At 41.7% G+C, this 22649-nt stretch overlaps 1 protein-coding gene across 2 annotated transcripts in view; it reads left to right on the top strand.

The window, feature by feature from the left end:
• The window catches only part of Arhgef38 (Rho guanine nucleotide exchange factor 38), a 131263-nt gene that overhangs the window by 84470 nt on the left and 24144 nt on the right, over positions 1 to 22649 (top strand). For both annotated transcript variants that reach the window (NM_001427634.1, XM_087620624.1), the window contains 6 exon segments: positions 2497 to 2514; positions 10406 to 10605; positions 11854 to 11987; positions 16204 to 16308; positions 17636 to 17752; positions 20624 to 20935. In NM_001427634.1, the coding sequence (NP_001414563.1) occupies positions 2497 to 2514; positions 10406 to 10605; positions 11854 to 11987; positions 16204 to 16308; positions 17636 to 17752; positions 20624 to 20935 (886 nt within the window).

Below are 22649 nucleotides of genomic sequence, written 5' to 3'. Positions count from 1 at the left end.
TCCTCTGTTGGAACAATGCCAGGGTTCTTTATATACAGTGGTATGTTACATTAAGTGCATGCTTAATTTTTATTATAATTTTAGATTGTTTTGTTGAAGTAAATGAAATAAAGAAGAGAAGAAAAAGAGTTCTATGTTTCCTTCAGGACTTAAAAAACAATTTTTAAAATTTCAGTGTATTTATATTGTTACATATATCTATATTATATATTATTATGTTATGTATATAATATTGTATATTATATATTACATATATATTATATGATCTACAATAAGAACCAAACAAGAAAAAGCCAAATTTTAGAACAAACGCAATTTTCCATTAGCAGAAGACATAAATTATTGAAAGACTGGGTATATAAAGGACTGGGTGTAAGACAGCCAATTCATTTCACTAGGAATTCTTTAAATGTCAACAATCAATAATTGCCTAAAATTACAGCAGGCATTCATTTTAAAGACAGCGTAATTTTGTCTTTGATTTTCATTTGAAAGTTTTAGACTCAGCAGAACCCAGTTCTCCCAAGATGTCTAGGAATCTATTTACGAATACGGTCTGGGGACAGAGGAAGCACTTGCTTCTCACACATGTGAACATTTTCCCATGTGTGAAGAAATGGGACTATTTCTTTAGCTTATTAAATTCAATTCAGTTCATCAGAGGTATTTATCATTAAGTTGTTATCTTAATCACTGAATATAAAAAGGCTAGGCATGATAGCAGGTTTCTTTAATTCTGCACTCAGGAGCCAGAGGCAGGAAGATCTCTGAGTTCAAGGGCAACCTGCTCTACAGGGCAAGTTAAAGAACAACCAGAACTACACTGTCACAACCAAGCAACAAACAAACAAACAAACAAACAAACAAGCAAACAAAGACCATCCACTACTGAAGAATGATGTCATGGAATCTTTTTATATTAAAAATATTCACTGAATTCCAAAAGGTTAAAAAGCACAGGGAGACCATGAGTCTCATGATAAACGGACGTCATCATGTTACTTTGTAATAGCTACCTGCCACATTTAAGAGAAAACTTTCATCTCTTTTATTTCTTAAGTTTGACTAACTGATTTCCATAGTTTTTTAGGACTAAGTAGTTTCACACGTACTTTGATCCCCTAACACAAACGTGTGACTTCTTAGATTTGTGCCCCAGGAATGAACACATCATGCATAAGTCCTTGCCCAAGTTGGAGAGATAGATGATAAATTAAAGAAGTGTGGTATATAATATGAAACATTAACAACCATTATGGATGGATGGAGGGAGGGAGAGAGGGAGGGAGAGGGAGAAAGAGAGAGAAAGAAGCAGAGAATAGGGACAACCAGGATGGTGAGAAGCAGGGTGAACTTTGCAAAGTTTCTCCAGAGAAGGCTTCTCAGGGAAAGGGCATCTGAGCAGAGGCCCGGAAGGGATAAAGGAGGAAGGTATGTAGAGATCTAAATGGAGAGCAATCTGCACAAAAGAAATAGCAGGCTTAAAATCCTGGAGGCTGACACAGCTAACACATGCCTGCCTGACTTTACTAGGAGCATGAGGTCTTCGGTTGCACCTGTGGAAAAACACGTTCTAGGAAATGGGGTAGAGAGGCAGTGAGAGGAGACACAGACCGTGTGCTTTTCTATGGAAGTACTTGCTTTACACAAGCAAAGGGGCAGCCACCAAAGCGAGCAGGGCCTGCATGGACTATCTTTGAGAACACTTAGCAAATTAATACCGTGCATAAACCAACCACAGAGTGCACAGTTGTAATCCCAACACTAGGAAGGCCAAACCTGTGAGAATGCCAGTCAACTTTGTCTGTAAGGGAAGATATATGATGACCCCTTTGTAAAACAATTATTTTCCTAAATCTACATAGAGTGCAGAGAAGTTGATCACATTATTCTACAGGTCAGTAGATTACGATTGTGTTTGAATTCACAGAGATCCTCCTACCTCTGGCTCCTGAGTGTTGAATTAAAGGCCTGTGGGATCATGCCTAGCCTTTTTATATTCAGTGATTAAGATAAAATGTAATGATAAATACCTGTGCCAGATTGTATTTAATAAATTTAAAATGTCCCATTTCTTTGCACATGCAGAAAACATTTACCTATGTACGACCTTTACCTATGTAAAACATTTAACATGTACCTATGTATGTGCTTCCTCAGTCCCCAGACCTGTATTTGCAAAGAGATTACCTCATGGTTGTATATGATATCTTTTTCAAAATGTAAACACAAACAAATTTGAATACAACTTTAAATTATTTAAATTTATTAACTGAATCACTAGTTTGGATTTTATGTGTGGTATCAAGCAAGAACGGTAGCCATATTGAAGCATCATTTAAGAACACATTACTAAACAAAGACACTTGATTCAATGGGTCATTCATGAAACTCACTGCTTGATATAATACAGTAAAATTTGGATCATTTGAAATGTTACATATTATCCTCTATATGGGAATTTTTATTGATTTACTGTCTCCTCTTCTTTTACAGAACTATATATATGCAAGAGTAAGTACTCCTTTTTAATTTTTTTCTTTTCAATTTTTAATCGTATTAGATCTTTGAGAATTTCTAAAATATGCATTGATCTTATTTGCCTCCTTCCCCAGATCCTCCAAGCTCCACTCCACCTTTCCATCCAACACTGAATCTTCTTTCTCCACCCACCAAGTCCCTTCGTGCTGCACATATATTCATGGGTGTATGGCTTTTCACTGAAGCATGGTTGGCTCGCCATGGGCAACATTTTTAAAGAATACTGATACTTATCAATTGCATAGCTCCTTGGCTAGGGGTGGTATCTTCTTCCCCTCTTCATTGTGATATCCAGTCTGGCTTGAACTTGCCTGGGGCTTGTGCATGCTATCACTGTTGCTGTGAGCTGATATGTACAGCGCCCCTCCTGTTGACACCTCTTACATTCTTTATGCCTCCTTTTAGTCTATGGTTCTTGAGTCTTGGGAGGAAGTGTGCTATAAATGTTCCATTTAGCATTGGAACCTTCTGCAGTCTCATTTTCTGTACCTTGGCCAGTTGTGCATCTCTTCGTCAATCTCTGTGGTAATTTGAATGAGGCGTTCCCCCCCCCCCATTGGGCATTTGAATACTTGGTCCCAGTTGGTGGTTCTGTTTGGGGAGGTTTAGAATGCGTGGCCTGCTGGAGGAAGTAATGTCACTGAGGCATAAGCTTTGAGAGTTAAGACTTGAGCTGTTCATGCCTGTGGTTATTCAAGACGGATACTCTCAGACTGCTCTTCCATTTGCCATGCCTGCCACTTGCTGTCATGCTTTCCAGCCATCATGGACTGTAATCCCCATAGTGACAGTGATGGACTCTTATCCCTCTATAACCATGAGCCCAAACAATTCCTTCCTTCTATGCATTGCCTTAGGATGGTAGTTTGCCTAGGAATTCCCCTCCTAGGCTTATTGATTTGAATGCTTGACCATAGAGAGTAGCACTATTTGGACGAATGGGCTTGCTGGAGTGTATGTGAAATTTCTGGAGGAAGTGTATCACTAGTGGTGGGCTTCAAGGTTTCAAAAGCCCAAGCTAGGTCCAGTGGCTTTCTCTCTTCCTGTTGCCTATAAATCTAAATGTAAAAGTCCTGACTCCTTCTTTAGCACCATGTCTGCCCATGTGCTGCCATGCTTCCTGCCATGCTGATAATGGACTCTGAAACTAAGCAAGCAACAAGTGAATGCTTTCTTTATAAGAGTTGTCATGGTCATGGTGTCTCTTTACAACAGTAGTACTTTGATTAAAATAGAAGTTGGTACCAGAAGTGGGGTGTTGCTCTGACAGGGATGACTATGCTTCTTGTTAGAGGAATGAGGATTTTGAGACTTTGGATTATGAAAGTAGGTGAATGTTTTAAGTAGACTTAGTGAGCCATACCAATAGAAGCAAGAAAGATGATAGTGCTGAGGGCAGTGTAGAAAGTGAGGGCCTGTCTCAATGGGTTTCAGAGGAAAGAATATTCCTAAGTAGCCTAGAGACAATTCTTGTGACATTTTGGCAAAGAATATAATTGCTTTTGATCATTGTCCAAGAAAAATTCCGCTTGAGGCTAAATTGAAGAGGTTTGGATTAATGACATTGGTAGAGGAGATTTTTAGGACCGCCTAATATTGACTGTGTCGTGTTATTATTAGTACTCCATCTTATGCATAGCAACAATGAAAAGGAGCAAGCTGAGCAAGGAAAAACACTATTGTACAGTTTGAGGAGAAAAATAGCACCAAGATGTATATTAGTGTTAAGTCCAATGCTCAAAGAAATAAAAAATGTAAAGAAAATCCTGATCCTAAGTGGAATCCAGGGAATGATGACTTCAGGGCAAGACCACGCCCACCTAAGCTTCCAATCTGTAAAAAGGAATCAACGAAAAGCTTAAGAAGTAAAGGAAATAATCAACATCAGAAAGCCAATGCAGATGTAGCTGAACAAGGGGCCATCTTCCAGCTCCCGCAAGCAGCTGAATTTGGCAGTTTCTACCGTTTGCCTCTGGCTTTAGAGTCAAGGATACAGGAAAGAGGTTACACAATCTTCCTCGGTAACTAAGAAAGCTGCTGAGGCCAGGCATACACCATGAGTGTTCCTGCACAGGGTCCCACTGAGATTGTTACATGAAGCTATGAGGGTGAAGATGCCATGCTGGAACAGCTCATAGACTGCCTGGGTCAGAGAGTACTTGGGGCCATCACAGAGCGGTGTGACACACTGGAACTAGCCTCCGCTGAAATAAAGATAGACACCCCTCAGTGCCTTGTGGCCCAACGGTGCGGGTGCTAGAGAGGGATAAAAGGTTACCTAGTTTTAATATTTACCGCAACAGCAGGAAGTAAAATGTGATGGTTTGAATAGGAATGTCCCCCATTTGAATGCTTGGTCACCAAGGAGTGGCACCGTTAGGAATGGCCTTGTTGGAGAAGGTGTGCCACGAGGCTTTGAGGTTTCAAAAGTGCGATTCAGGGTGTATGGCTTTCTCTCTTCTTGCTGCCTGTGGATCTGGATGTTAAGCGCTCAGTATCTTCAACACCATGTCTGCCTGCGCCTACCGGGCTTTAGATGCTCCTCACTGGAGCGTTTCACATGTTTTAGGTGATTATTGTGTTAGTTTTCATATCTTTAAAATTATTGTTGAGATTTTCAGTTCCTTAGGTTATATCAAATTTCTTCTACGGAATATAAGATCCTCCCCCTCCCCCTTCTCCTTCCCTTCTCTTTCTTCCTCTTCTCTCACTCTCTCTCTCTCCCTCCTTTTCTTCCCGTCTCTTCATTTCCCTTTATGTAGTTATATAGTTAACTTACTTAAATGTTAATCAGCGTTTGAATCATTAAACCTTGTAGTAAACCGCTACTGATTTTGGTCTAAGAGTCAGCAGGTGGCAATCATCCTTTTTTATTTTCTGGCGTCCTTTCCTCTTCCTCTTCATCTTTTTAGTTTCCTTTGTACTAATCACACCAAACTCACTTTCTTTAAAGCCAAGTCATGTTTCAAGACAAATAGACGCGGATCTGTAGAACAATTTATGTCCCCGGGAGCCTCTCGCAGGGCTCTTCACAATTGCTGACACAGCACAAATACCCACATGGCCTCCCTCGGGCCAAACCGGAGATCTCTCTGCCCTCTCCAACATTGGCTTCACCCCAATTTTGACAATCATCATTGGGTAATTTCCTCCGTTCTTGATTAATATTTTGGCTTGCTCTAGAATTCTATACTAAATGTCAGAATTTGAAAGTCTCAGGGTTTTCTAGTTTACACTGGTTCGTGAGAAGCTGTTCCTCTGATTAGCTTAAGAGTCTCCTCTCTCCTCAGTGGCTGTGGTTTTGTGGGTGGCAGAGTGTGGCTGTTCCAACTCTCATTCTGAGCAGCGGGTTCTGACACCTGCTAACTTTAAAAAAATCTCCTCCTGGTGATGTAACCTTGAGATTTCCCACCTGTGTCCCAGTTCCTGAATCAGCATCTCGGAGGCTTATCATTTATTTACAATGCTTAGGCCATAAGCTAAGCCTGTTCCACTAGCTAATAACGTATATTAACCCCATATACTAACTGTTCTATGTCTGCCGTGTGGCTAGCTACCTCTCCTCAGGTTCTTAAGTCTGACTTCCTCTGAGTCCCAGCAAGGACTTCTCAGACTTGACTCTCCCAGAGTTCCTCTCTTTCTGCTGGATGCCCCACCTTCTAATCCTGCCTCAGTTTAGTGGCCATCAGATTTTTATTGACAGGCAATGCTGCCACACAGTACACAAGAGATTATCTCTACATGATAATTTCCTCCTCCAGTTGTGTTCTGATGTTTGATTCTAGGAATTTTATCATTACTTACTGACTTAGCCATTATTTCTGCGTTTAGTCTTAATTTCCAAGAGTTCTGAATTCTTCAAATGACCTCCCCTAGGTTTTTTTTTTAACTGCCCCACGCCCAACAATCAGTTTTTGAAATGGTGTTTTCCGAAGAGCATGCGTGGGATGGACCTAGGTCCTCTGCACAGATGTAGCAACTGTGCAGCTGGGAGCAGGAGCTGTCTCTGACTCTGTTGCCTGCCTTCGGATCCCTTTCCCCTAATTGGGCTGCATGTCTAGCCTCAATAGAAGATGTGCCTAGTCTCACTGCAACTTGATATGCCAAGACTGGTTGATATTCATGGGAGACCTCCCCTTTGCTGAGGAGAAGGGGAAAGGGAGTAGTTGTGGGGAAGGGAGTAGAGGAAGGAGAGGAACTGCGATCAAGAGGTAACGTAAATAAATAACTTAATAAAACGTAAAACAAAAAATCAAATTATAGAGAAAAGTCAAATAAAAGAACACTATATATCCTTTCATTCAGTCATTCAAAAAAAGAAAAAGGTGTTTTCAACTGATTCTTCCTGTTTTGATCCCCAAGTTGCCTCTGCTCCCTAGTCCTTTAGGTACCCAGAAACTGTTGAGGATAAATGTTCTGGAATGCTTAAGTATGTCTTTCCCATCATTACTGCTTCTCTATCCTTAGCTGCACGAGTTATAATTCATTCTCCTCCTTTATTCTTCTAAAACGTAATAGTTTTATATTATTTTAAGTTCCCATCTCTTATGGCCAATGTTATTTGTTATGTAGCTCTCCACAGTTTTCTTTATTAAGTGATTTAAACATTCCATAAGGAGGTGAAATTTTTTAAAGTTTCTATAAAAATAAATATAAAATTTAGGATATTTGTGGACACGAAATAGAAGAAATTTAAAAAAGTTATAGTCAGTCGTGAAGTTATGTTTTTCCTTCTATTATCCCTCCCCTTAAAACCATAGGTATCTTTCACGTAGAATATTTTTTTTCTATTTTCCACTCTAGTTTTTTTTTACATTGTTTAGATATTATCTTTTCCTACATTTTATTGGAACCACTTTATAGCAAAACTGGATACTGTTAAAAAGCAAAGCTGTGTTGGCATAACCTGGAAAAGCCCAGCAGTGATGTGTGAAGATGCTAGTGTAGCTGCGTCTGTAACTGAATCCTTGCCAAGCGATTCACGATACAAGAGGCAGCTGAAACAGTGTCACCACTAATGGCTGCATTCAGTCTGGCTCGAGACTGTGGAGTACTGTCAAACATTTGCCTCCTTACTGTGGGGCAGGCAGGTGACAACTGGCTGACATGGGGACATCATGACACAGGACACATCTGCCTTCACCACGAGCAAGACTTAATCTCACCAGGAGGGGTTAATTAGAAATGGCAGTGAACTTTGTGACACCGAGTGCCTGGCGTGTGTTATCTAACAACACATCCTGTATCTTTTCTTCCATATTGTAGTCTGTCCGATGCAGATACCAGAACGTTATCGATTATCATTTGAGCAACTGTAAAAAAAAAAAAAAAATCTCTGAGGCAGAAGTGCCTGGGTACTCTCTGTCACTCTCCTCTCAGATTTCCATGTTTGATGCTTTCAAGAAACAATAGTCATTTCTAATTATCATTTGAAACATACAACAAAGGCACTAGAAATTCAATGCTGGAGACTGGTGGGAAAGGAAGGATAACACTTGAACTCAATTACGGCTCAGATTGGTGTGTGACCGATAGAGATATAGAAGGAGTGGGTAGCTCACTAAACAACTCTACCAGTTCCTGTCTGTGCTTCTTGATATTGGTTTACTCTTTCTGTCATTCCCTCCCTCCCTCCCTCTTTCTCTCCCTCCCTCCCTCCCTCTTTCTCTCCCTTCCTCCCTTCCTCTCCTTTCATGTGTGTGTGTATACATATATCTTTTTTTCTCATTTGTCAAATGAAGAATTGAACTAAATGGTTTCTAAGATACCTTCAGGCCATCTTTTATATTATTTTATGTTCACTTTATTTTTCATATATATGATTATGTAAATAAATGATTAGCATTTTAAAGTATTTGATTGTACTTATTCTGGATGCTATTTTTAGTAGCCTTTGAATGATTAAATACATTATGTTTGGAAAAAAGTTAAAGAACAAGCTCACAAGAAATTCTGACTCTAGTCCCCTAGATGCTGCTCCTGACTCGTTTCTTCTTTCATTGAATTTTCTCCATAGATGTATAAACTATCGTGAAGGGATGATACCTCCTTTGCTATACTAAAAAACATTGCCTGCTACCGACACCCCAGCAATTAAAATGCTTCTAGTTGGGTTTTCGGTGTAATTGATCATCTTCCATCAACCTCATTCAGTTCTCCTGGAAACCAGTGGTGTATCTCTCCTCCCGACCTTGACCTCCTTTTCTGTCTCTTGTCCCTTTTCTCTGTCATCCCCTCCCCTTTCCTTTTTCTTCCTGTTTCTTAATAGACTTCAAGAGAAAGTCTACTGAAGCAGTTCTACTTTCTTGCAAACCTTTACTATTTATTTTGGTTTTCCTTTAAAAACTTTACCTTTCTGTTTGTTGTAATATTTGTACCTATTAGGCTAGTATATTTTTTTCAGGCTATAAATAAGCTCCTCCCTTTGTAATTGATTTATCCATTTTGGAATTTAGGGGGGGGAGGTTTTCAAAAGAAAATTAAAGCTCATGGCAGAAAGCCTGAAAACTCAGTAATTCCTTGTCTAAATACGAGCATTAATAAAATGTAGTCACAGTGCAGATAAAATGGTGACAGAGAAATTGGTCGTAAACGGGAGAATTGGGAAACGAAATGATTGCAGACAGTGGTAAGAGAGATGATGAACATAAAATAGGGGGATGGATGGAGATGTTTGTGCATGTGTGTGTGCATGTGTGTGTGCATGTGTGTGTGGATGTGTGTGTGCATGTGTGTGTGGATGTGTGTGTGCATGTGTGTGTGTATGTGTGTGTGCATGTGTGTGTGCATGTGTGTGTGCATGTGTGTGTGCATGTGGGTGTGCATGTGGGTGTGTACACATGTGTGCACACGTGCATGTGTGCACATATCCATGGCAATTAAAGTCCCTTAGTTTCTCATTTGTCAAATGAAGAATTGAACTAAATGGTTTCTAAGATACCTTCAGGCCACCTTTTATATCATTTTATGTTCACTTTATTTTTAAATTACGTGTCTGTCTGTCCTTACTAGTATTTTTTAAGTACAGGTATGAAAAAATCAACCAGTCCGCATCTTAAAAGAGTCACTATTTTCTGTCATCATCACATCACTGTTCCTAAATTCATTTTTAGAAGTCGCTGCCGGCCGTAAGGTCAGAGGCAGAGGTTTAGACAATGGTTTGACTGAGCAGGTGGCTTCTTTCTCCTGCACAACCTAGGCCGGTGTGAAGGCTCCCATCCTGTCTCTGAAGCACCTGTAGGAGTGCCAGGTGTGAACGCTGGCTGGCTGTCGCACAGTGAGGCAGTGACACAGTGACACCAGGACGAGGTGACACAGCGACAGTGACCCAGTGACCCAGTGACACAGTGACCCAGTGACCCAGTGAGGCAGTGACACAGTGACACAATGACACCGTGACACAGTGACACAGTGACGCAGTGACGTAGAGCTATTGCTAAAACCTCACCTGTACAAAAGTGATGGGGAGGCATCACGTGACAGGGACTGGAGAACCAACGGTAGCAATAATTTGAGGACTATTCCATTTCTTACAAATTTCTTCTGAAGTCTGTGGTACGACCCCTGTTCAAAGAGCTTTTCAGCTTGGTGGAAAAGAGAGGACAGTGTTTAGTTTTGACACGTTTTTCAGGTCGCCTGTTTTTCTATGAGAGTTGATTTTTTTCTCACTGGTATTAGCAAAAAGTAGAATGAGAAAATGTTCATGTTTCCTGGTTGTTGTGGAAAAACACACCCTGAAGCTGGTTCGAAGCCTGGTGTACACACTGGCCTGTAAGTAAAGCACACATGAGTGCTTATGGGTAGGTAGGAAGCAAAAAAAAAAAGTAGTAAGTGAATGTATGGATATCAACGGTGTCTGTTGCAGGGGCAAGCCGAACCTGCTGGACATGGGTTCTTTGATGATCAAACCCATTCAGCGAGTGATGAAATATCCCCTGCTGTTGTGCGAACTCCGGAACTCGACCCCGCCCTCCCACCCAGACTACAGAGCCCTGGAGGAAGCCTTCGCTGCTGTGAAGGACATTAATGTCAACATCAATGAGCTGAAAAGAAGGAAGGACCTAGGTAAGGGGAAACGTGAGGGGCCGACTATTCCTCATGATAGGAGGAGTGTTCTGTGTCTGTGTCTGTGTGTGTGTGTGTGTGTGTGTGTGTGTGTGTGTGTGTGAGAGAGAGAGAGAGAGAGAGAGAGAGAGAGAAGAAAGAACAACTCCCAGAAAGCTTGGGCAGTATGGCAGTATATGGGACAATGAAAATTAAAAATCACAGTTACACGCTTAGTCTCCGGGGCCAGCGAATGCATGCCACTGGCCAGTACTAGTCAATAACATTTCTACACTTGGTCTTCAAGGCAGGAAAATGTCCAAAAACAGTTTTAAAGATTTACATAATAAATGACAGAAAGTAAACTGTATTATACACTATGATACCATGAGAAGATTAAAAATCAATGACATAAAATATTCGTAGCAACTGCTTTGATCACAAAAGTGTTTGGGAAGGTGTTTTGTTTTATTTTCTGAAACATGGTTTAACATAGCCTAGGATGGGTTCAGGCTCACTGTATAGCCCAGGCTGGCATTGAAAGTCTGGTCCTCCTGCCTCCACTTTCCAAGTGCGAGATTATGTATGTGAGTCACTAAGCTTGGCTCAGTCTTGAGTCTTTAAATGCTACCATTCTCACAACACTTGAAGACAGTAAATCGTATGTCTTGTAAAACTCCACATGCACCATTGGCTTAATCCTCATCAGCCCTGCCTGTGACTGTACATCTATGCCCTTAGCCACACTGGATGCATCCACATTTGGAAGAAGGTGAGAGATAATGATTATTTTAAAGACGAGTAAATCTCAGAGCGACACTCACCTGACCGCAAGTCACAGAGCTCCTGGAAAACCAGCCCAGGAGTTGAGTCTCTCGTGTGATGGGTACAGCTCATTACTTGACCTAAGTCCCTATTCCAGAGACCCCCAATATAATATTCCTAACACAAGGAATTTTCTTTTCTCTCTTCTCTGGAACTGAGGGTTAAACCCAGCATCTTCCCCTGTCTAGGGATTTCTGTAACATGAGAGGTAAGTTAATCTTGACCTTGAGTAGCCTTGAGTAGCCATGTCCTTGAAAGGATGAGTTTCTGGAGGTCAGTGGGTGGGGTTCTAGGCAATAGGGTTAATGGGGTAGCCGCCCCTGTGGAAGAGATTTGAGATCCTCATAAATTCTGTCCTCCATATAAATATTGGTCTTGGAAACTCCAGTGGATGTGCACTCGGCTGCACCCAGTCACATCTCCCACTGCTCTCTTCCCTTTCAGTTCTAAAATATAAGAAGAACGAGGAGGAGGAGTCCCTCAAAGACAAACTGTCTAGACTAAATATTCATTCAATTAGCAAGAAGTCCAAAAGAGTCACAAATCATCTGAAGATCCTGACCAGAGGAGACTCTCAGGTAACTTTTGTTCTTGGGCCGCCTTCATTTATTCAGGGAGCGTCAACCCTGCCACCCTTGGGTAGGTGAGTGGGGGTGGGGCTTGACTTTGCTCTTCCTGTGAATTTGTCTAGAACACAAAACCAAGCCAGTGCCCCCAAGATCTTAGTTTTGTGCGTAACTGGGGGCCTAGAGGTTCTAACGCCATGTCCTTGGGCTTCCACTGGGAAAGCAGTCAGAGGAGAAATGAGACCAAGGGACAGTGCCACTGACCAAGGGAGACGTGGCACTCAGCGCTTACAATCTCTCTCCTCAGCATGTCGTTCCAACTGCTTCCTCCATCTCAGTTTTATTTCTGCTTAAAAGTTTTTCTATTCCCCTGGGGTTCTCTTTATTTAATCTAATAACTAAACTAGTATTTAGATGCATAGTTCAGTGATGATTTTGATGCCCTAACCCCCTTCGCTCCCCCTAGGCTCCCTAGACGCACGGTATATTACTGGGTGCTGTCCTTAGCCAGCCCATTAGCATAGCTTACACGTTAATCTCAACCTCTTATAAATAACAGACCAATTTTTTTCTCAAAGACTTCTCAGTGTTAATCTGCTTCAGGAGAACCACATGAGCTAATTTCAAAAGACAGGGCCTAGAGTCCCATCTGGCTCGACCTAGAACCCTGTATTTATACAGACATCCCAGGAGTTTTGAGGTTAATGAATCGAAAGCACAAGTTCCTGGCCTGGCCATGTGACAGGCTACACTGTCCTCTTTTTCTTCTCATTTAACCTGTGGCTGTACTGGCCTGGTGCTACCACTTGTGGGCCCTGTAGTTGGTAACATTGCTGTTTTATTTCTTTATAACTGTCTAGGGATTCACCAGGCCCATCCCCCAAAGAGGCTTGATGTGATGGTATATTTGGGAAAATTTGGGCCACCGGGTGGTAACTGATCGTGAAGTGGATAATTGGGACATTTCATCTAAAGACAACAATAATAAACTCAAATTGAAAATGAGCTTAAGGAGAAAGTAACACACACACACACACACACACACACACACACACACATGCACACACACCGTAGGCATCTATAAATGTGGTGTAGAGATTCTCTTCCGGGCTTTGCCCTTCTGCTTCTTACCCAAGACAGTTCTGTGGAATGGAGCAGACAGCTCCTAATCTGGGGCAGACTTTTGTGGGGCCATTACGTTCCTTCCCATATTTATCATTGGCTTTTCATTTTTTTTTTTAAACTGCGAACTAAAAGTGAATTGTAGCTCAAATAGCCTGGAGGGATATTAATTAGATTTTTCCTCTTAATCTTTATAGAGGACGGCCTGTCAGCAGTGAAGCATTTCACTGTTAATCAGAAAATCAGCTGCCTAGGCTGGACTGGAGAAGAGATAAATCTCAAATCAGTCAATTCTGTACCTGTCAGCAGCTCAGGTGAAATATTAGTGGAGTTAGGGTGTAAAGCTATTACCCAGGAGGAAGATTCTATTCAATCCATCACGTATGTATTGAATTCTCGTATGCCAGGCACTGTGTGAGGAGAGATTGGGAATACAGAGACGAACAGGTAGAGATTCGGAATTCAGACTGCTTACTTTTTGTTTGTTTGTTTGGGTTTTTTTTTTGTTTGTTTGTTTTCTTTTTTCCGGAGCTGGGGACCGAACCCAGGGCCTTGCGCTTGCTAGGCAAGCGCTCTAACCACTGAGCTAAATCCCCAGCCCCCAGACTGCTTACTTTTAATCCCAGCAATATCTGTAAACGGAAGGTTCTCTAACTTGCCACTTTAGGGCAAAGACTATGCATGTGTCACAAAGAGATTCTCGAGTACGGCACAGCGTAGCACAACATAGCAAATGGAACATAATATAGCAAATAAAGTACAGGGTACCAGTCCGGTAACCACTTCTGCCATCTCTAATAATAATCCGAGTTGTGAGCAGATGGGATCTGCTTCGTTAAAATCTTCTAGAAACGCGGCTTGTCAAGTGTTGGGCAATGTTATACATAAACATAATGTCTTTAGCTGCTTGATGGAAATGAGGTCATGATTTCGTCTCTAATCAAGTCCCACAGACAGTGTCACGAGGCCAAGACTTAGGAGGCCAAGACTTAGAATTGAGACACTTCCTTGAAATCCAGAGCTATCTGCAATGGATTCTGGGAAATGTGGTCCCTGGCAGGGCAGCCATATCACTTGCAACTTAATCATAATTCTTGGCCCATACAGTTGTGTAAGAATTAAAATGATAAAGTGGAATGAAAGGTTCTTGCACAGCATCTGAATATAATTAATGGGTAGTGCACATTAGCTATTGTTATTTTTAAGACAAACTTCTTAATCTTTAATACTTGGAATGCATCAGTGGAGAAAAATTGCTTAAATAATTAACGAAGGTCATAAAAGCACATAAGAAGGAGAAATTAATTTTGTTCAATGGGAAAAGCAGTAATGAAAGTAGGATTCACAGAAGGGGTCTAGGCACTACAAATAAACAGAATTCAAAGACAGAGAAGGAGAAACAACACATTCAAACATGAGAAAGATTTAGTTATGGGGACACATTTCTCACAATGCAATCCTAAGGACCGACTTCAAAATTATCAGGGTCCTAGTTAGGTCCACAGAAAAAAATATCAGGAAGTGCGATCCTTAAAAATGTCATTGAGAAAAAAAAAACTGTTGAAGCATATCGGTACACACACAGAGTTAAAGAAGAGACATAAGGCCCAGGATACTGGGCTATGTGTATTTTGCGAAGAATTTTGCCTATTTTACTAATGCTTTCCCACACAAGTAAAATTAGGGAATTCAAAAAATCACACACACACACACACACACACACGTGCACACACACTCAGTTCTGAAGTTAACTCTGTAAAATTAAGAAGCACAGAAAAGGGTAAAATTATCACCAGCTATAATCATGTACTATAGACACTCCGCTCCAGGTAACCTTCATATGCCTGTTCAGACAGCTTCACCACTATGGTGTGGCTCTGTTAGGCATTCTCATTGCAATAAATAAAGTTCACCCTCAGTAGCGATGTGTGGATCTCTAAAGATTACTAGGTGTGTGCAAAAGCATGTCCTCTGAATGCTCGAGATATTGCATGTAAGGTGTCACAGGAACCTATGTGACAACTATCTTAACTCTGCAAATGTGCTCTTGCAGAAGAACTAAGGTTATATACCATCTTCCATGTTTGAGGTGACATGACCACCTTTCTTTAATGGTAGGCCAAAGAATATCTCTAAATCATCCTTGTGAGATAAGGTAGACTATGAGTTCTATGAGCAAACCAATAGACAGTATAATTTGAGTGCACAGCATATGTTACTAAGGACTACAGGGGCAGGGGCTCTGGAGAGATGACTCTGTGATGAAGAGCACTTGATGTTCCTGAAGAGGATCCAAATTCTGCTCCACTCACCCACGTGGGACAGCTCACAAGCTCTGGTAACCCTGGCTTCAGACATTCCCGTTTCAGAGGGAATCTGATACTTCTGTGCTCTATGGGCTCCTGCACACATGGGTGTACACTCCCCCAACATACACATAATAGAAAAATGAAATCTTTAAAAAAAATAGAGAGGTGTCATGTATAGGCATGCAGTCATGAGTCTGAATTCCTGCAGCACCCATATAAAAAGCCATGAATGTTGACCTGCTCCTATGACCTCAGCACTGCGAGAGGAGGAAATCATAAGATCAGTGGAGCTGCTCCTCTCCAGCTCCAGGTTCAGTGAGAGATTTTGTCTCAAAGGGGAAAGGCAGAGAGTGATAGACTAGAACACCTGATGTCCTCTCTAAAGACAGGTATACATGACCTGTCTCTAATTTGCACTCGCGTGCACACACACGCACACACACACACACACACACACACACACACACACACTCACTCATACACACAAAAGAAGGTGCGGGGTAAAGTTTTACAGTCCCCTTTGACCTCAGTGAGAAGGTACAAAATAACCAGCAACTTCAGTTCTTCACATGACTTTAACTGGACTTTAGGTTCATGCAATGTGCAGCCCCCAAACGTTCTGTTCTAAAAGTCAGCATAGCACAGAGTATTTTCATACAGCAAAGGATTTTTTTTTCTTGTAATGTGCTGGGCCAATGTTATCATACCATTTAGATTTTTTAAAATTTATTTCGTACCACTTAAAAATACTAGATGCCTTTGAGCTGTGAAATGAAGTGATTTCTCGTGTGTTTTAGGTGAAAGACAATACCTTTAACAGAGAAGAAAAGCTTTTCAGATCGCTCGAAAAGACTGTGAGACTTTGCGTGAAGAACATTTCATCCTGCCTTCAGCACATAGAGGTGGGTGAGACTCAAATGCGTCTGCAGGAGTGTTCTGGCCCCCATGGGTGTTGTGAGGAGATACAACGCTTCACTTGCGTGGCGATACCAACTGCATCAAACATGGGAGACTACAACATTCTCACAAAGAGGCTTGGTCTTCTTCGCCCGGCTTCCTGCCCCAGTCCCCTCCATTTGGTTGGATCTCTGCTCAGGTGTCTGTCAGGTGGACCCCCACCCTGTCTTCCTTATAACAAAGATGAGCCCATGAGTCCATCTGCAAGGCTCGTGAGCCATGAGTGAAGCAGAAACTGTGTTTGCCCGATTTTACCCACGTAATTCTTGTAATTCATAAAGTAAGGACAAAATGCAGAGCAGAGGGAAATAAATTGAGCTATAAAACAAGATAAACTGCTATAAGCAAATGCTCTCCTACAAGTAGAGGGGGCCACAAAAGACTCCTCACAAATTTCTAGCCTCTTCAGAGGTTGTCCTGACCTACTCGAGAATCTCTGCTTCCACAAACCCGAAGGGAGATGCTGTGCAATTACACTCCTTGGAAGGGCTGGCCGAGAGTTTCTTGTAATGGCTCTCACCGAGGACGCAGTGTCCTTGAAAGCAACTTGACAGCAGCTAGGCCTTGAAGGATAGCAAGTTAGCAGTTACATGTTAATCAGTCGATAAGCGCACCCTTTCTTTCCCAGAAGTTTTTCTCTTGGGTATTTGTTTTAGAGGTAAGTGCCTGCACAGGTAGATAAAATATCCTACTAACGGAGCATTAACGTGTCCAGCACACTGTTTAGGAGACAAGCTTCTATATTCTAGAGGGGTAAGCATCATCCATCCCTACTGTCTGACACAACAGAGGACCCGTTTCCATATCAGGTTAGCAAATCTACCTTGTGTGAAGCAAGCCCCAAACACAGTTGTCCCAACAGGGCAATGGGATCCCCACCCTTTGGATATGGCTCAGGGAGTGAGTGCCTCTGGGGAACATTCATTGGCATTTTCACGGATTGAATCCACAATCCACAAAAATGTGAGCACCTTCCCCCCAACCCCCTGCTGCCCCTGGAAGACAACATCAAATTCACCAAGAAAAGCTGTATAAATCAAAGGAAATAAGAAGTCTGTAAGAATTGAAGTCTGTGAATGGGCAGGGGGTGGGGGTGGGGGGGATGGATTGCTGCAAGTGGCCTAATTGAAAGAATCCGTGGTGGTTTTGTAGTTTGTTTCCTATCTCAAAGGGAAATACAGTGCTGTGTTGACAGTTGAGGTTTACATGGGGGAGACCTTACTTGGGCTGTCTTCACTGAGAACTGACCCTTTCTGTAACTCTCTGTTCCAGGAAGCCGTGCCCTTCACTCTGCATAGTGTGGCAGCGCTCTGTGAGATTTCATACAAGGATGGAGAGAAAAACTGCATGGAACCCCAGAGTCAAGCTTCAAACCCCTGTCACGACTTTGTAAGTTACACACACACACACACACACACACACACACACACACACACGCACTTTCTGGAATGAGGTATAAAATATGCACTAAATACTAATGTCAAAATTAGGCTTTTGAAACAGAAGTTTTAAAACACATGTTTAGAGTGGGTTGAAGTGTAATGGAAATTTAACACAGTCTCACACTCTGTTTCTGGGGCAGTCAGTGCCTGATGAAAAACAGTATTCCATTTAAGCCTCTGTGAGAGATATTAAAAATATATACATTTATAAAGCTGTGGTTTTCTTAAAGGAGTCCATGGAAATGCCCCGAGACCTTATTGAAGAACAGATGCTCTTTGTCTGTGGTTTTTAGCACGATGTGCACCAGACAGCAAAGTAAGTTTCTTTTAAAAGAACCAAAGAACCGTGTGTGCTAGGTGATCACTCTGCCAGTGTGCCATGCCCCCGGCCCAAATTATTTGTCTTTTAAGAGTTTTATATAATATATATTAAGACTCATAGAGACATTCTTAACTAATAAAATGTTCCAGTGGTAAGGTTTTCTGGGTAATGCTAATTTACTTTTGAGTCTCGTATTATTTCATAGCAGTATTGAATCTATTGAGCAAAGGACAACAGACCACCAATCTGTGTTGGCTGTGTTAGCATTAGGCCAGACCGTCTTCACCAGTGACCCTTGTGTTGGGTGATTTGATTCTAGCATTCACCCAACCCAGGAGGCTCAGTATCTCAGCGACACCCCCACTTCAAATAATCTTCAACCAGTGACCCCCAAAATAATTCCAAACCCTAAGAAGTGACCACACCCACATCCTGCTGTAAAACTACTCAGAATATACAGCTGTGTTGGGCATTATGAAAGGGAAAGCTGGGATTACGCTCTTGATGAACAAGGTCTCACCTTGCTATGAAGATCAGGGTAGCCTTGAACTCATAAACCACAGCTTTCCTTTGCCGCCTAAGTCCTGGGACTAAAGATGAGTGCCCAAATCCTCACAGACAAGCCCAGAAGCTAGTCTTCGTGGGCAATTCTAAATCCTGTCAAGCTGATAATCAAAATTCACCGTTACCATGCGTACACACATATATGCAAAATTTATAGCTTCAATGCATTATTTCCAAGACTCTGGGAGGTACCTCAGTGGATTCTTGCTGTGAAGACTGATCCCTGGGTTTGATCTCTAGGATCCACACAGGGCATAGAAAGAACCAACTTCTGCAAGTTGTCCTCTGACCTCCACATGCACTCCATAACAAGAATGCCCTCTAATAGGAACACGAGATAAATACAAATTAAAAGCTGGAAAGATTAAGTATCATATCATTCCAAATAAAGTGATAGAGACAAAAGTCATTCATGAATGGACAGGTAGGTAGGTAGGTAGGTAGGTAGGTAGGCAGGTAGGTAGGTAGATAAGTGCATAGACAGATCAATAGACAAAAGTTTTATATCTATGGGTTTAATGAGGAGCCATGACTAGTTCTTGGTGAGTTTTTTTTCAGGGCTTAATTATAAAAAGGATATTTTAAGAAAGTCATAAATGTCATGCTATTCACACCAAGTTAAACTCATTAAGCTGATAAATATTTATTAAAACTATCTAAGCACCTGCTACGTAGCTTGTCCATAGCAAACCTGCTCCATTGTTTGACAGAAAGAAGGAAGAAATTGTCCTGTCTAACTCGATAAAGTAATATCAGATCTGCCAAGTTAAAGGAGTCAGCAGAAAGTATGATATAAAAGTAGCTTTTTACTGGGTGACATGCTGAATGCTTCGAAATTGAAATATTAAATCAAAAATTGACCCCAAGACAGAGAAATTACTCATATCTATGAATGATATTTTTCCTCAAATATTGTGTAGGACAAAATTTTAAGATAGAATATGCTTATCTGTTTCAACTACTGTCCCTCTGGTAAATAAAGTTTATATCTATGGGGTAGTGGGCATATGCTACAATCATAGCGTAATCTTAAAATTAATAAGTTGTGCCACTTCCAGATGGAGTTCCCTCTCTTTTAAGTTTCCCATGAGTTCAGACAAAGTTAGCGGGAACCATTTACATTAATTAATACAGACTGCTGCTTGGATTTCCCGGAATACCATTGAGGTCACAAAAGATAAAGCTACATCCAGATTACTATGATATGTGTGAGGAAGGGTAAGGCCAGCGGTCATCAGACACAGGATAAAAGTGCCTTTCAGAATACAGGGAAAGACACAAGAAGAAAAGAAATCAAATCCAGGATTTCTGAGTGCCAGCATGGGTTGGTTTCTGACCTACAGTAATACCAGGTTCAGACACGAAGTGAGTAGCCCTCACCCTTTTATGGATATAAATATATTTAGTTTTGGTCTATTTCTGCCACAGGAATAAAATCTACATATAAAGAATCAATGTTTGCATGGGGAACACAATTCCACCCAAAACACATCTGGAGATTTAAAAAATCGGTCTGAAACCAATGGGGAAGAGTGAGATGGATTCTCTTCTCAGACTGTGTCAGTTTCACTGACCGCAAGAGGTGCCGGTGCTGAGATGGTCAGTCATTGTCACATACTGACATTTCCCCTGTCCCTGATGTGATGACTTCAGCTTGGCTCTGGGGTTAGGGAGGGTCCCGCAGGAGACACCTCAGACAGGAGAGCTACGATGCGATGCGGGCGAGCAAACTTCTCTTCTCGCTCATCTTCAGGCTCCATATTGCTGCTTAAAGCCTGAACAAATAAACTTAGACCTTCTCAAGTGAGAGCTCCTCAGATAACTGGGTGCTGTCCTGTTTCTTTTGAGCTTTAGACTAGAGAGGGTAGGCTGAGCTGGTCACGGAGTAGGCGGTCCCTCTCTTGTTAATGGGGCTGTATTTTTGTTTTGCAGGCAGCTCGCTCTCAGAGACTCATCCTGAGCCCCCTGTCCGCCTTGCTATCCTTATTCCCAGGGCCCCAGAAGCTCATCCAGAAACGCTACGACAAACTCCTGGACTGTAATAGCTCCCTGCCTCGGTCAGCAACCACTGAATCAGACTTAGCCAAGAGAGAGTATGAGGCCCTCAACGCCCAACTCGTGGAAGAGTTGCAGGCATTCAACCAGGCGGCCAGGAAGATCCTGCTGAACTGCTTGCTTAGTTTCGTCACCCTCCTCCGGGACTTGATGCTGGTGGCTCTGCAGGCTTATTCCACAGTCAAGACGGTGAGCACACTGCTACTCCTTGGTCACCTCAACGTTACCCATCATTCAGAGTGTGCATGCGTGTGACCCTTGTCTGTTTTCGTTTAAGTATGAAGTCGATCAGATGTCCCTATGCATCTTGAATCACAGAGTTTTAAAGATGCCTTCTGGTTTTTTTTTAAATATCTAAAAGGAAAACCTCCACCATGTAGCTAACTATAGAAGAAGAGAAAAGAGAGTCTTCGTTTTTGAGAAATTGCTAAAATAGTGAAGTAAAGTCACCCTGAGGAAGATTATCTTCGATAAAATGATTCTAGTCTATAGTGTGTTCTGGTGTGTCTGTGGTCACATGCAGTAGTTGTAGGAAGTAAGACAGAGACACTGTGTGTCCTTCACAATTCCCTGATAATACCTTGCATGACTATGAAGCTCTGAAAAAAATCAAATGCTGATTATTGAAGACTCTGGCATGGAGGAGACCTTGTCTTAATACCCACCCGTTACCATATCACCTTAGGCAAATTGCTTTATCCCTTCCTGCCTACATTTTTCTCATGTGACTACAGTGAAAAGTGTTTATCTTTTGTGGTAAACATATAGCAGGTTGTCCTTTGAATCATACTGAAGTAAACAGTTCCAAAGTGTTAGGAATACTCACAGCTTACATTGTTGGACAGCAGATGGCCAGGAACGTTCACCTTACAGAATAGAAAGTACACTAATATAACAAATGCCCCGTCGCCCTTTCCCAGTCCCCCCTTTCTCCTTTCTGTTTCTCTTTAACTACGTTGAATCCTCCGTGTAAGAGAAATCACCACTTGTGACTGGCATGTATTACTTAGTACAAAACTATCAGCTTCCCACGTGGCATGCGACAAGGTTTTTCCTCTAAGTGCTAACAGTGTTCCCATAAGTGTGCAGAACACACTGCCTGTTTGCTCAGCTCTCTTGATGGCTAGCTGGTCATTTCCATCTCTTAGCTACTGACAGTGATGCTATGACAATGGAGATATCTCTCCAAGATCCTGACTTCAGTACCTTTGGACATACACCTGAAAGTGGGATTGCTGGATCGTACAATAACTTTAATTTTAATGTTTCCTAAAAGATCAAAGTTCTATTATACTTTTTAATTTTTAATTAGCATTGTGTAGGCACACGATTTAAAGATTTGAGTATGTTTGGCCAAGGGAAATAATTGTCCTTCAATATTAGAGCTCTATCTCTCTCTCATCAGGGACTACTCTGATATCTTAGGTGATAACCTTGGCATTTGACGTCATATACTAGCTGGCACTCTTGTGTTGTCATTGAGCTGTTTCACAGCTTTAAGCACAAGGCATTCCGGATGAATATGAGATTCCACTTTTTGTCTTTGTGCCTCTGCAACATATTTATTCAAACGATGCTCCTTCGATTACAGTTACTCCATAAATTTGGAGGCGTACACAGAGTATAAACTACTTGACTTGTTTATGAGCCATGATACCAGGAGGAATAATAACATCTCGAGGCTGAGCTTTCGACACAAGTAAACGAAGTGACCGTGTACAAAAGCGCACCTAAGGGGAGACACACTGCCTTCCATGTGGCAGAAGAAGGGAGCATGTGCCAGGCAGGTTGGAGGGATGAGGGGAGGGTGGTAACAAGAATGTGTCAGAGAGGACCTATGGAGAGGGGAATATGACAGAGAGGTGTGGTCCAGTCTGTCCTGCAGAAAAAAATCATAAAATAA

Source organism: Rattus norvegicus, chromosome 2 (assembly GCF_021556685.1).
Source record: "Rattus norvegicus strain SHRSP/BbbUtx chromosome 2, alternate assembly SHRSP_T2T, whole genome shotgun sequence".
Taxonomy (NCBI): Eukaryota; Metazoa; Chordata; class Mammalia; order Rodentia; family Muridae; genus Rattus; species Rattus norvegicus.
This window is presented reverse-complemented; position numbering and strand designations above follow the sequence as displayed.